Source organism: Sceloporus occidentalis, unplaced genomic scaffold (assembly GCF_023333645.1).
Source record: "Sceloporus occidentalis isolate IW3139 unplaced genomic scaffold, rSceOcc1.0.p SCAF_23, whole genome shotgun sequence".
NCBI lineage: Eukaryota > Metazoa > Chordata > Lepidosauria > Squamata > Phrynosomatidae > Sceloporus > Sceloporus occidentalis.
In genome coordinates this window covers 9,815,909-9,830,736 of record NW_028317003.1, presented here as the reverse complement: position 1 = coordinate 9,830,736, position 14,828 = coordinate 9,815,909, and the positions used below count along the sequence as shown (strand labels likewise).

Here is a 14,828-nt window from a genome sequence, read left to right as displayed (position 1 = left end):
GTAGCATACTCCTTAAAGGAAAGGAATATGATGACAGGAGGAGGGAGTTGGACAGCAAGTGAAACAAGCAAAGAGCAATAGGGAGGAGGTGAGAGGTAGGAGGAGGCGGCGGTGATGTGCTGCCTCCCTGCTGGGGGAGCGGCTGCAGATCTCGTCACCTCGTCCAGGGATCTGTGCACCGGAGGAGGAGAAGGAGGGGATTCCTCCTCCCCGGGCTGGGTCCAGGGCTGCTGCAATGTCGGAGGCAGCTGCGGGAGGAGGCACTGGCGGAGGCTCCATGGTGTGTGCGGTCGCAGCGGGGAACGCGGCACCCCAGGGATCCCCGGTTGTGGTGGGCTCCGCTGCCGGAGGAACAGCAGCAGCAGCAACAGCAGCAGCAGCCCGGGGAGCTGAGAGCCCGGTCGTGGGAGGTGCTGCGCCTGCACCGCTCAGGATCGCTGCCAAGAAGGGGCAGCTGCGCTTAGCACCCCGGGCAAAGAAACTGGAGAAACTCGGAGTGTACTCTGCATGCAAGGTAAAGAGGGCAGCAGCACCCCCGGTGTGACACCCGCTGTCACCGTGACAAGTGACAGCGCCAAGAGCAGGCACACTGCACGATAACAGAGCTGCAGCCTGTGACAGTGACACCCAGACACTCACACAGGAACAACAACAACAACAACACTCCTGTGTGTCAATGGCACTGTCACTGTAGTAACTTTACACAGTGCACCTGTACAGTAGGTTAACTCAGTGTAAGAGCTGAAGAACCTGCATACAGTAACATTACTGCTGAACCAGCAACAACATTCCATAGTGAAATACCATAGAAATAACACTGAACACACTGACACACTGTAGAGGGAAACACACCTCGGAAGGTGTGTAACAATACTAATAATATTTACACCACGCCGTTGCAACCTAGACAGCAGTAAAAACTCAGTTACAACAGCAATAATGTTCACTTGCTGACACCATGTTGTACGTGACAACAACAATAATGACAACCTGGTCCTGTGTGATAACTTAATTATAATATTGATGTTACAATAACACTCGGTGAAGTGCTGATACTCCTGGCGTAGTGGCATCACCCTAGGGAGTAACTGTTGACTAGTTAGGCTGTCTATATAACATTAGTATGACATTGCGTCCATAAATAAAGGGTTTTATTTGAAGAGCCAGATCGCTAGTATTGACAAATTGTCCAGGGCCCATATTTTTGTAATGATATTTTAATTGACCCCAAGTTTACCCTAGGAAGGCAGGTTACGCTCCCAATAATGGCATAAACATAGGCATAAACACACGGGATTACTTATAAAACTCTTGAGTAACAGTGGAGCAATCAGCATAAAAACACTGCATTAGTTGTCATGGTGATTGCACACTTTTACTACTTTGCAAGAGGATTGTTATATGGTCACTGTTTTATTACAGCTGATGTTCTAATCATTACAAGAGTATATGTTTATTTACTAAAGCAAGAGTTTGCTGGACAGTTTGTTATGTGTTATAAAGGTCCAACCCCAATGAGCTTTTTTTTAATAAAATAAAAAACGCAGAAGGGGCCCTGCATATTGCATTAATTAGCAGGGCTACTTTTGTGAAATATCACTGGTTTATTCATGTATTATACAGGGTCACCCAAGCCCTTTTAGCAGGAGAACAAAGCTGGTGTTGGTGCTTTACTATACATACCCCTACTTTAGTGAATATGAGGGTACACATGTTTCATCACTCCTGCAACAACCCAAGGCTGCAACAATGCACTGCACATCAGTAATCTATGATAACCTAAATAGTATTTAATAACATTTGGTAATAGAAGCATTAACAATATACCATATTTGCCTTTATTCAAACATACAATGTAACCCCCCTAATTTAAAAGTGGAAAAAAATAGTCACTATGCGGCCAATGATCATGAAACTAGTAACATGGACTCAGATTTTATAGGCATTAGCAACTATAGTAAGACTTAGTGATATATAGTTTTTTGTTCTTAATCCACACTCACTACAGTATTTAATATTAAACAATTAATGCTTCACATTTCACTAATTTAACGCAACACTATGCAGTTGAGTGAACAGACACACATGCAGTTTGCAGAGTAACATAACCTTTAAATTGGAAGATACACAACAGTGTGTTGTATTACTGTTGACACAGAAACATTACCATATACAGTAGTTTCATGTATGTCAATGTGACAAAGAGTGGTCAGTATGAGTCGTGCGGCTGATTGTGCTGTGGTTTAGAGCATTCCTGGGAACTTCTAAGGCTAGGTGTTCTCCATTTTCGGAAAGGTGCGCCTTCGCAAGTGGGCACGGCTAGCTCAACAAGTGGCATGGTTGGCCGTATGATGAGTGGGGATAATTGTAGCGAAGAGAAGGACTAGCCCTAGATAGCTTTAAATATGTTGGGAGGGGAATTGGGTGGCTAAACACTGCTCCCTTGCCAAGGAGAAAGAGGAACATGATCAGGGGAAACAGTGGTAAACTTGGAGACTCCAGGTCAAACCCAGAGAGTTCCCAGGCATGGTTAAAAACAGCTCATGGTTTTGAGTTCGCGTCATTTTGGTTGAGTGATCGGTTTGGTGAATAGGGGTCAGTATGAGTGTAGCTCAGTGGGTCAGTCACAATTGGCCCCCTTTTGTGGTTGGAAAAAAAACTTTGTAATTTGTAAACCCAATATCCCCTGCCAGGCCTGGCACAACATTGTTACTGTATACTGAGATGTGACAGCACATGGTCCACGTGAGACCCAACATTGGCGCAGTACCCATGGCACTGTATGTACTGATGCATTAATATTTTATTATGTGGTATAGTTTGACTTTAAATTGTAATCTCAGTATAAGGAACCATATAATATCATTATATATAGGTCCATAATACCAATTCAGCACTACAAGTGTTGTAGTGCAAACTATAGTGTGAGCAATGCCACTTTAAAAAAATAAATAAATCTTAAAATTGTTACTGTTCCACTTAAAGTATTAATTACACTCATTAGTAAGATAAGCAAACTATTAGATCTCTTACTTTTTTCATTTTCTAGAGCAACAACCCATCAGTGCCTGCTTTTGTGTCACATGACAAGTATTCCCAGCAAAATAATGAATGAAGCAACATTTTATCTGATTAAAGAATTATTACTAGAGTAGGTGGAACGTCAGCTTTAAAGCAAAAGTGTGTTTTTTTAATTCTAAAACACGTGACTGTTATATTAGATTAATTTATCTTTTCTTGATGAAAGAAATCAGGTCTTGATGTAAAACTTATAAAGATAAACCATTTTCTGTTTCCTTCTTCTGTGTATTACATCTCGGAGAGAGCTTGAGGTCTTGCTACAGGCCTTCCCTTACGTTCTTGTCCCTGATGACTAAAAAAACCACACACGCACACAAAGAACACACAGATGAACTTGCAGCCTCCCTAAATGATTATGTAACATTTCTGTGATGGCTTCTGTCAGAAATTAACTTAGCCAAGTAGGGACAGCAAGACCTCCAAATCTAATGAAGGAAGTAGAATCCTACATGAAGGTGTTATCATAAGCATTTGTTTGAAAAAAAATGTACTTGTTCCTTAACCCCTTAATGGCAAATTCCGTACATGTACGGGCTCAAAATGCATTGTTTTCAATAGGTTTAGGGACCGCCCATTGTCCTTAAGAGGTTAAAGGGAAAAAAAATCACCATGAGCATACAATACAGCACTGTGTACAATAATGTAGGTTAGTATTGACAAAATCGTGGTTTTATCAAATTTTGTTCCGAAAAAACATCCTTTCTGTGCAGACTTGGAGGCCACCATTTTTGTCAGTCATATGATTTTGTGTGACGGTCCCTACTCAAGACGCCGCACTTGGCTTACTCTGGCAATGCAAATGAAGTCCCTTCCTGCATATTAGTCATTCTCTTGTTTATCACAGGCAGTATGATAAGGATTCTGGGTGTTTGTCTAGTAGATTGGGCCAATAAAACAGAGCTAGAATACAAATGGTTAATATGCAATCATATACCGTATTGGCTCGAATATAGGCCGCACTTTTTTCTTTTCTTTTTTTCTTTAAGTCTTTAAAGTGGGGGTGCGGCCTATATTCGGGGTCTAGCGCCCGGGCAGGCAGCAGGGTTAGGATACAGATCCCCCGCAGTGGTGCAGGGGACCCGTATTCTACTCTCTGATACGCTCAGACAGCCTCCCCTGCCAGCACTTCCCACAGGGGGAGTGCTGGCACGGGAGATTGTCTAAGCGCATCGTGCAGACGTTCACCAGCAGCGGTGAACGTCCGCACGATGCGTTTTACCTCTGCCCCCAAGACTTACCAGAGCAGACTCCCGGGTGTCTTGCGGGGCCGGCGGGGGACACCTACGCAATACACGTATACAACTTCCGGTGCCGGCACATCCGCTGAGTCCCGGCACCGGAAGTTGTATACGCCTATTGCGTAGATGTCCCCCGCCGGCCCCGCAAGACACCCAGGAGTCTGCTCTGGTAAGTCGGGGGGGGGGGGGGCAGAGTGGCAGCATATCTCGGGGGGGAAGAGGAGGAGGATAGTGGCAGCATATCTCGGGGGGGGGAGGATAGTGGCAGCATATCTCGGGGGGGGGGACAGTGGCAGCATATCTCAGGGGGGACACAGTGGCAGCATATCTCGGATGGGGGAGAGTGGCACCCATCTTTTAGGGTGCGGCCTATACACGGGGGCGGCCTATATCTGAGCCAATACGGTATATACTACTAATAAACACCCTTGGTGGGAGTTCCCACTTAAGGCGCTACCGCTAAACCAGAAGATCAGCTTTATTAAAGGGACACTCCAGCCACTCCAGCATTTTAAAGCATATGATTACACTAGCGGTTCCCTTTTTGCATTTATTATGCATTAGTCGTTTTCCCGCAATGCAGGAAATGTGTCCATCTTAACACACTTCCAGCACTGGCTCGGGGAACACTGCATGTGCACATGCTTGGAAAGTGTTCCCATTGATTTCAATGGGAGTGCTTTCCTGCCATTGATTGTAGCTTCAAGCAGCTGGAGAAGGGTTGCATCTACTACATCAAGTAAATATTTTTTAAAAAATGTCATTTTCAAAGGATGCATATAAAAGTACAGCCTAATAACACGAACATTAACATTAAGAAATATATTTAGTGTCTGGATTTTTGTTGAAAGGAATAAGTAAATCCAGAGATAAAATTAAGATCTCCTGCATACTGTACCTAACTTTGAGGTTTCTATTAACATTTCTCTGCCGAGGAATATCTTCCTTTGGTTGTTAAAAATGAATATTGTCCAGCTCTGAATATGGCAGGAGCATACAATCCAATAACAACAATAATGACTTAATTAGTGCATGGCGGTGGTTCTAGTAAAGCAACATTGTGTTTTCACGTGCTTATTGTACTTGCCGATGAAGACACTAGGATGTTTTTGGGTATGAAATGCCATTCATGGCTATATTAACAGGGTTATTCTGGGGTCCACAAAATTTAAAATAAATGTGGCCTTGTATATGGGACAGAAGAAACGGGTGGGCATATTTTATGGAACCTCTAAAAGCATGTTCTTAGAACACTTTTAGTAGGGAGAATCCAACACTGTATCGCATTACTGGTTTCCTCCTTCAGGGGTACCCAAGGTTTAAATTACAAACATAATACATAAAACCATATGTTTTGTCTGGCACATTGAATAAGTACAGCTACTTCACGGAGTTGAACAAAGCCTTCAATAGTAAAACAGCTGTTACATGCTATTAACCATGCTATCTTTAGTAATAGTTGTAATCACTTGGCAACGTTCATAGTATATAACCTTTGTAGTCCTGTTAAGACTTTCTATAGAAAAAGTACCAAAATATTCAAATGTAAATGCAAATGGACTGCTTATTAAAAACAAAATCATACATGATAAATACACATTCATGTGACATTTCTTTGTTGAGATACAATGCGTTTCACGACCACATCTTTCTATTAATAGTTGGTGTGTTGATTTTTTAGTAACTGTGAGTCTGAGTATAATTATGTCTGTTGCCTGTTTGGTGATTTGTCAGTGACAAGGAAATAATCATAGGCCTTGTCTGGTTTATGTCTCTGCTTAATCTTCATAAGTGATTAACGGTTGGAGATAAAACGAGGGACTTTATTAAATCTCACTGTGAATAGGGGCAGGGTGGTGCTTGACACAGCCCTCCAGCTGTTATCTTCATAAGCTAGTTTAAAGTGATGAGAGTTGTTTTCCCACTAAGATCTGAAGGTTGCTAGCAATTGTATGTTATTCAACAAAAAGTTTATAACCATAGTAAACAGATTATTTTTGTTCTTTTATATAACTGTGCTAAAATAATATTATCCCTGGAGATTGCATGGTTATGAGTAAATTACTGAATAAGTGGTATATTATATACACACACTCGTAGCACTTCTTAAATTACCTAATTTTTTTTGAAATTGGTTAACAGAATTGGGGTCTTCTTTCTTTAATACGGAAATGTTGAAGATTAAGAGGAATAAGTGACGGACTGCAGGCATGGTCACATCTGTATATGTATAAATCTAGTATCTGATGTAGTAGAATAAATAGATTTGGTTAATAAATAACATTTTGGAGATTACGGACATGAATAAGATGCACTATTTATTTTGTTCTGGGTGGACAGTGAGGATTTATTTGTCCTGGCCTTGCTGTGTGAGGGGCCGGTAAGGAAAAGTTAAGGCTTCTCTTGTAAACTGTCCAATGGCTCATTAACAGTCCTGGTTTAGCTTTGGCTGGCTAAGGGGATGTTAGGGCAGAGCATAATGTTTATTTGGTACATGCAGTTTGTGTGCCTTTGGAGTATTGCAAGGAGGGGCAGCATTAACTATTTTATATCAGCGTGGGACTAGCTCACTCTTTATTTTGACAGTCTAGTAAGGCGGGGAAATACTTGCCTTTGCCAGAATTGGCTTTTGAAAAAGTTTAAGATTTCTTTTTTTTGCTTCAGTTTTTTTTTCTTGGTGCTTCGGTGGATAATTTTAATGTTAATTTGACTTTTCTGTACAGTGAAACCAGGTCAGGTTTGTGTCCCAGTATAATTTGTGCAGATTATACTTTTTAAAGCCAAAGGGGGGGGGGGCTTCCCCTAGCAATGAAATTATTTTGGTAAAATGGTAAAATTAATTTATAAAAGGCACGGTTGAAGCTCAGTAGTTGCTTTGCAGATATTTTGCATATGAGCTGTCCTCGAGCCAAACAGTTTTTTTAGAACAATAATCCCACAAGGGATCAGTGTACTTTCACAGGCTCTGAATTATGTGCATAGAAGCAAACATACAATTTGTGCAAGTAAGAGAAATCGGATTCCAGATTTTCCTGAAAACAATAACAATCCCAGTGGATATTGAATGGATTATACACACTGTCAGGATGAGAGCCCGGTTTTGTTTGGAGGAAGAATAAAATTTAAAAAAAAAAGAAAACGACCCAGAACATTGCCTTGTGTATAGCTTGGAGGAAAGAAGAGAAGATATGTACAAGTACAAGAGGGAAGTTATTTCGAAGGAGGAGGAATGCAAAAACAAGATGTCACAATCTAAAACGAGAGGGTCAGAGGTTTAGATGTAACGTAAAAAAGTGGTAGACAAAAGGTGGTAGACAAATGGAACAGTGCTCCACCAGAAGCAATACAGGATAGGCATGTGGCCAAGGACTGATTAAGTTCTTAACCTTCTATAAATTGGTAAAAATGGGCAGACTAGATGGGCTTTTTATCAGTTCTAAACTCTTTACAGTTGGCACAATGTCGTCAGACAGGTTTTCCTGGCATCCACCAAACCCAGACTCGTCCATCAGACAGTCAAACTGAAAAGCGTGATTTGTCACTCAGCAGAACACGTTCCACTGGTCCAGAGTCCAGTGGTGGCATGCTTTAGACTCGCGATCTGACCCTTGGCATTGTATTATGTGGCGTGAGGCTTGCATGCAGCTGCTAGAAGATGGAAACCCATTCCATGAAGCTCCCGCTGCACAGGTCTTATTCCAATATTAATGCTGGTGGAAACTTGGAACTTCTCAGCTATGGAATCAGCAGACATTGGAGACTTTTGCTCACTATGCACCTCAGCACTCGGTGACCCCGCTCTGTGACTACATAGTCTTTGCTTCGTGGCTGATTTGCTGTTATTCCTAAATGATATTTCACAAACTGATTTATTGCAAAGGTGGCATCCTATCACACTGCCATGCTTGAACTCACTAAACTCTTCAGGACAACCCATTTTTTTCACAAATGTTTGTAAATGCAGACTGCAGGGCTAGCTGCTTGATTTTATACACCTGTGGCAATGGGTCTGACTGAAACATCTGAATTCAATAATTAAGAAGTGTGTCCCAATACTTTTGTCTATGTAATATATGTGTAAACTGATTTTCCATATTTGGTGTTATAATTACAACCTCCCTCAGTAAAAGGTATTTAATCAAGACTGAATCTTTACAATGATCCTCTTTGTATCAATAAGAACATGCCTTGGGCCTTTTTAATGTTTAAAACAGATTTCTAGTCTGTTAACTGAAGCTAAGATAATTGTATTCCTGTGACTGGAGTTAAGAATGTGTTTAGCAAACACAGAGTTTGTTAAAACTGGCAGATTCAGGGCCTTTACAAGTCTTTTCTGGCAGGTCATACGTCCAGTCATGTGTTTCTTTATCCAATAATCCATCCTTCATTTCCATTAATTGTTTTCTGAAAAGCAAATGGCAAAAATGAACATTTTTACACGCTAAAATTTTTGACTTAGACAATAGTTTTATGTAATAGCTAGGTGAAGCTTTATGCTGGAAATATCTATGAGGTGAAGGGACTTTGCAGACTGTTCTCATTCATACCAAGAAAGTATCAAAGATTTGAATTAAATTTGATGTGCCATGGGAAACTGCCATGTGCATGAGTAAATGCAATTTCTTAAGCATCACAGCAGCCGACGCATGTGACGCACGGTAGGGAGAGTCTTGTCCAATGTAAAAGCTTTGATGTAATGTAGGAGGAATACCCACCATAATTAGGGATTAATCTAGCCTTGGTGCAGCATTAATCTAAATTTTATTAAAGACAGGAGGCTTCATATTTTGCGTTATCCTTCTTTACTGAATAACCTCCAGCAGCAAAGGAGTTAACAACCAACATAAAAAGAACCAATCAACACAGAGGACCCTATATCAGTCTCAACATCCAGCAACTCCTCTTTCTTTGCGGTGACGCCGAACAGGAAGGCAAGACACCAAGAAGCCAAAGACTGGAACAGAACCATCAAAACAGACAGGAAACCCGCAGGTAAACAGGACCCTGGATCCGGAACCACTCAGAGTCGCAGAACGTCCTGAAAAACAGAGGCAAAGTGACAATACCAAGCACACAAAATGGATATCCCTGAAACATGACATCAAACAACAACTGAAACAGGGACAACCCATGACATCCCCCCACAACCAAACCGGGAGGGAAAAGTAAGGGAGGGAAAATACTCGCCTCCTGTCTTTAATAAAATTTAGATTAATGCTGCACCAAGGCTAGATTAATCCCTAATTTTACAGCAAGACAGGAGGCTTCATATTTTGCAATTTTAACGCCGCAACAGAGCTCAGGAAGCATGCAGCTGAGGGCGGAAATAAAAGGTGCGAAAAGTAGACTCCCGGGAAAGGGAAATCTTCCGCTGAAAGGACGTCTGACAGGGAACTCCCGAGAGACAAAGCCGCCGAGGCAGCAGCGCCTCGGACCGAGTGAGCCCCAAACGAAGGCTCAACTCCGGCCAGGCTAAGGATTCATCGAATCCACCAAAGTCCGAGCAGAGACAGGACGAAACGGGCGAACATAGAAAATAAAGAGAGGACCCGAGGTAGGACTACGAAAGGGGCGAGACGTGTAAAGATAAGCCTGAACACACTGAGCTACGCAAAGTTTAGGTCTATCAGGGAAGTAAGGGTACGAAACAGAAACCGAATAGGACTTGGTCCGGTGCGAAATAGAGACGGAAACCCCGACCGGCGAAAAGGAGAAAGAATCCACATCAAACGCACGAACGTCGGAAACCTGACGAAAGGAAACCAGACATAACTGCAGAGCGGTCTTAGCCGAAAGCTGACGGAAAGACAGGCGAATATTATCCGGCCATGCCTCAAGAAAGTCCAGTACCCGCGAGACATCCCAAAAAGCGGAATAACGCGCAGAAGGGGGACGAGAGATTCAAATCCCCCGGAGAAGGCGACACACCGAAGGATCCTTACCGACGCCTAGACCGGCAACGGGAACACGGGCAGCAGATCCGACCGGAACAAATTAATGGACCGGTAAGACTTACCCTGGGAGTAAAGGTGCGCAAAAAAGTTAAGCACAGCCACTATAGGAGCCGTAACGGGATCGAAACAGTGTTCCACACACCAGAGACACCACACACCCCAGGCCTGGAGATAGGACTTCCGAGTTCCAGGAGCCCCAAAGCAACTCCTTAGCCGCCGCCGATAGTCCCGACACATTCCAGGATCCCCTGAAACCAGCCAAGCCACCAGCGCCAGGTGATCCTGAAGAATCAGGGGATGAGGGTTCCCCTCCGGATCTAGGAGTAGGTCCGGAGAGGAGAGAAGGAGAAGTGGGTCCTCGCAGGACAATTCTAACAGCAGCGGAACCACGGCTGCGTCCTCCAAAGCGGAGTGACTACGAGAACCGTAACCCTCTGCCTGGAGAGGCAGTGGAGCGTCCGCAGGATCATGGAGAATGGGGGGAAGGCGTAGGCGCCCTGAGGGGGCCAGGTCTGCAGGAAGGCATCCGCCACCAGGGAGAGCGGGTCCGGCAGTCAGCTGAAGAAGGCTTCCGTCTGGCGGTTCATCCTGGAGGCAAAGAGTTCCAGGTGAAAAGGACCCCGGGAGTGATCCAGAGACAGAAACACCCCCGAAGTCGCTGGCATCCCTCCAGTGGCGAGAAAACCAATCCGCCACCAAACTGTCTTTGCCGGGCAGATACTCCGCTCGAATGGACAGGTGATTGTCCAGACAATACTGGTAGAGGTCTTTGGTGAGCTCCGTCAGGAGTCGCGACCTCGTTCCTCCAAGCTGGTTGATGTACCGAACCGCGGACACATTGTCCATGCGGAGGACCAGGGAACAATGAGTGACGGCCTTGGTAAAGCTGCGGACGGCAAAGGAACCCGCAATGAGTTCCAAACAATTTATGTGGAGTCCGCGTTCGTCGTCTGACCAAAGACCCCCCGTCGCCGTACGCCGCACCGCAGCCAAGCAGGCTGGAGTCCGATTCTAGGACGAGATCTGGAGCCGAGCCAAAAATGGATCGGCCATTCCAGGCGTCCATATGGGAGAGCCACCAACGAAGCTCCAACCGCGCCTCGTCGGAGAGAGGGACGAAGAGGTCGTAGGAACCCGAAGTCCGAAAATGACGAATTTTCAACCTCTGAAGAGCCCGGTAGTGCAAAGGACCGGGAAATATGGCCTGGATGGAGGCCGATAAAAGACCTATGACGCGTGCCAGCGATCTGAGGGAAACAGACGGAGATCGGAGGATTCTCCGAATCTCCTTCTTGATAGCCAGAACCTTGTCCCGTGGCAAGCGGAGCATCACCGCAACAGAGTCAACGGTGAATCCAAGGAACTGGATCGACTGCGTAGGGACGAGGACCGACTGTCTCGTTGATTATAAAACCGAGGTCCTGGAATAGCCGGACTGCCAAGTCTGTGTCTCGAATAAGGGAGTCCCTGTCGGGAGCCATAAGGAGCACATCGTCAAGATAGACGATGCACCGAACGCCCCGAGCGCGAAGTAACTCCATATCCGGCTTCAGAACGGGAGGCAGGTGAACTGCCACAGAAGACCCTTCCAACGAAACTGGAGATACCTCCTGTGTTCCGAGTGGACAGGAACTGGCAGATAAGCGTCTTTCAAATCCAGCCACGTGAACCAATCGTTCTCGCGGAGGAGATCCCGCAAAAGATGGACACCCTCCATCTTGAAGTGACGATAGACAACCAGGGAGTTCAGGGAACGAAGATTGATAACAGGGGCGGAACTCCCCAGATTTCTTTGTCACCAGAAAGATATTGCTGATGAAACAAGGAGGGCCGAGGGCCCGTTCTATAGCTCCCTTTACGCGCAGGGAGGCCAGCTCCGCATAGATAAGGTCTCTTGAGCTGCACGGCAAGCGAGGGGAAAAGGGAGGGGAGACCTGACAGGGAGGAGAAACGAACTCTAAGCAAAACCCCGCCACGGTCTCAAGAACCCAAGGGTCAGATGCGAGAGCCGACCATGCGTGGGAAAAATGCGCTACAGGAATGAGGGGAAAGGGTGTACAGACTCTTACCTGCAGAAGTCTTCCCTCGGTAGGTGGAGGAACCTCTGCCTCTGTAGGAGCCGCGGGAAAATGGGGTGCGGTCTTGAGACCGGTAGGTCGTGGAGGCGTGTGGAAACTGGGGTCTAGAGCCGAAGGCAACTCTGCTGGTGGCACGACCCCTCTGCCGACCAGCTCTGGAGGAAAATCGTTCCCCTTGACGGAATACCCGCTACATGGATGAACGAGCCTTATTCAACGAAGTGAAGACATTCACATGTTGACTGAGATTCTTCATAAACTTTTCCCCGAAGAGAAGGCCATTGGCTTCAGGACCTAGTTCCTTCGGAGCCAGTTCAGCAAGCTTTGCGTCTAATTTGAAAAGAGCGGCTTTCCGCTGTTTTGCGGAGATGGCACAGTTGGCGTTCCCGATGAGACAGAACGCTCTCTGGATCCACTGACGGACCAAGTGGGCGTCTAGTGGAGTGCCCGATGTCAAGGCCTCGTCGGCCATCTGGAAAACCTGGGCCAGTGGGCCGGTAGAGTCTGTGAGTCTAAGAGCGGGCAGCCAAGTGCGTCTGAGACCTCGAAGGGCTGGTCCGGTCCCGAGGTGAAAGCCTTAGGGTGATCAGGAGACGAATCCCGCCCGAAGTCGGAGAGGAGGGGAGTCAAAACTGGAGGAACCGGCCTGGTATTCATCCAGAACTTCATATTCTCCCGCCGGGTCCATAGGAGGAGAATCGGCAGGGTCTGGCCCTATAGATAATGGGGCAGCAAAAGGTTTCTTGAGCGGGGCTGTGCTCTTGCCAGAGGTTGAGGGCACCTCGTCCCGGGAACGCTTGCGAGTGACCTCCTGGTCCGGAGGAGCGGGAGACTCCTCAGCGTCTGAGTCTTCGCCCCTAGGTAGAGATGACACTGCATGTGTCTGACAGGCCGATTGTGCCTCTGCCAAGGCAGTTGGTAGAGCCGCAGTCAGGGCTGAGCGAAGCCAGGTTTGAAGGTAGTGGTGTCTCACAATCATCCGCCATGCTTCCAGGGCTGTGTTTCTGGAAAACACAAAGTGAGGAAGGTGAGATAGAGCGGCGGTGATGGAGCAAATAGTGGGGTTTGCCCACAAGGCAATCACACCATATAACAGCTCAGGGGTTCACCCCAAGGCACGGGCAGAGGCACTATAAAAGGTGGAGAGGGAATCCCTCAGGAACCACCAACCATGGGGCCCGGACAGGGCCAATCAATGTAGTGGGGGGTACCCTTAATATATATGAAGAGGGGAATACCCTCAAATAAAGCAGGGATATACCCTGTGACACAGAGAAGGGCTCGTGGAGCAGGGCTGAAAGGAGTCTAAAGGCCAACAGCAGAGAGGGTTTCACCCTAAGGCCAATCCTCTGACTTGTCTTTACACATTTTTATTTTATTTATTTATTTTTTATTTTTTTATAATTTAATTATTTTGTCATATCTCTTTCCTGAGTAATGTGGAGCAAGTTGCAGGGTTAATCCGTACAGGATGCTGCAAACCGAGGTGACAGAGCGCCGGGCAGGGGCCCAGCAGAGACAAGATGGAGGCCGGAGCGGATGGCCGCTACACGTGGGCGGTGAATGGCACCGCTCCGTGAGCAGGAGACACGCACACGGGGAAATCCAACGGATCTCGCCGCGAGCCGTCACTCAGCCGAAAACTATCCGCGGGCGGTGCACCGCACCTAGAGACAAGCAAAGCACACGCGGCAGGATTCCGAAAAGAAACCGCCGCGTGAAGCAGCAAGAAAAAGACGCAGAGCCGCGAGGTCCGCGGCAAGGAACAAATGCGCGCGAACTGCCAAAGCTCTCTGCAGACGCTGCAGAGAAGAAACGCAGTAGTGGAGCGGGGCAGATAAATGAAAGCGCGCCGCGAGAGAAAAGGCAAAGGTAAGTACCGAAAATAATAAAATAAGGAAATAGAGAAATCCGGCAACAGGCCTAGCCAAAAAAAAACAGCACAAAAAAACATATGAAAATAAAGGTAAACAGAAGGTAACCTAAGGGATAAACAGTATATAATACTAAGGAAAGCTAGGCCAACCCAAGAAATGTAAACAATAATTAAATATCTGATAAGATAATGGACTGTAATTGGAAATTGCTCACCTGGAGGTCAAGCAGCAAAGAAAGAGGAGGAGTTGCTGGATGTTGGGACTGATATAGGTCCTGTCTGTGTTGATTGGTTCTTTTTATGTTGGTTGTTAACTCCTTTGCTGCTGGAGGTTATTCAGTAAAGAAGGATAATGCAAAATATGAAGCCTCCTGTCTTGCTGTAAAATTAGTGCTCTTGGCCCCTGAGGACTAATAATGGTTAGGGGTCCTGCCCATACAGATCTCTTATTCACTTCTGTAAGCTGAAGGTATCAGAAGGTGGAGCAAGGGCACTGCTGTCAGATGGCTCTAGCACATCCCTCTTACTCAACAGCTGCCCTTTTGCTCCATGAAATTACTGCCCAATATGGCTGCATGCGATCATGGTAAGCATTGTTGGG

At 45.8% G+C, this 14,828-nt stretch overlaps 1 protein-coding gene across 1 annotated transcript in view; it reads left to right on the top strand.

Moving 5' to 3' along the window:
• Positions 1–235: 235 nt before the first annotated feature.
• Positions 236–14,828, top strand: part of LOC149300779 (histone acetyltransferase KAT2B-like) — a 37,286-nt gene continuing 22,693 nt past the window's right edge. Inside the window, exon 1 of the mRNA XM_089484798.1 lies at positions 236–514. Within this exon, the coding sequence (XP_089340924.1) occupies positions 236–514 (279 nt within the window). The remainder of the gene's footprint in view (positions 515–14,828) is intronic.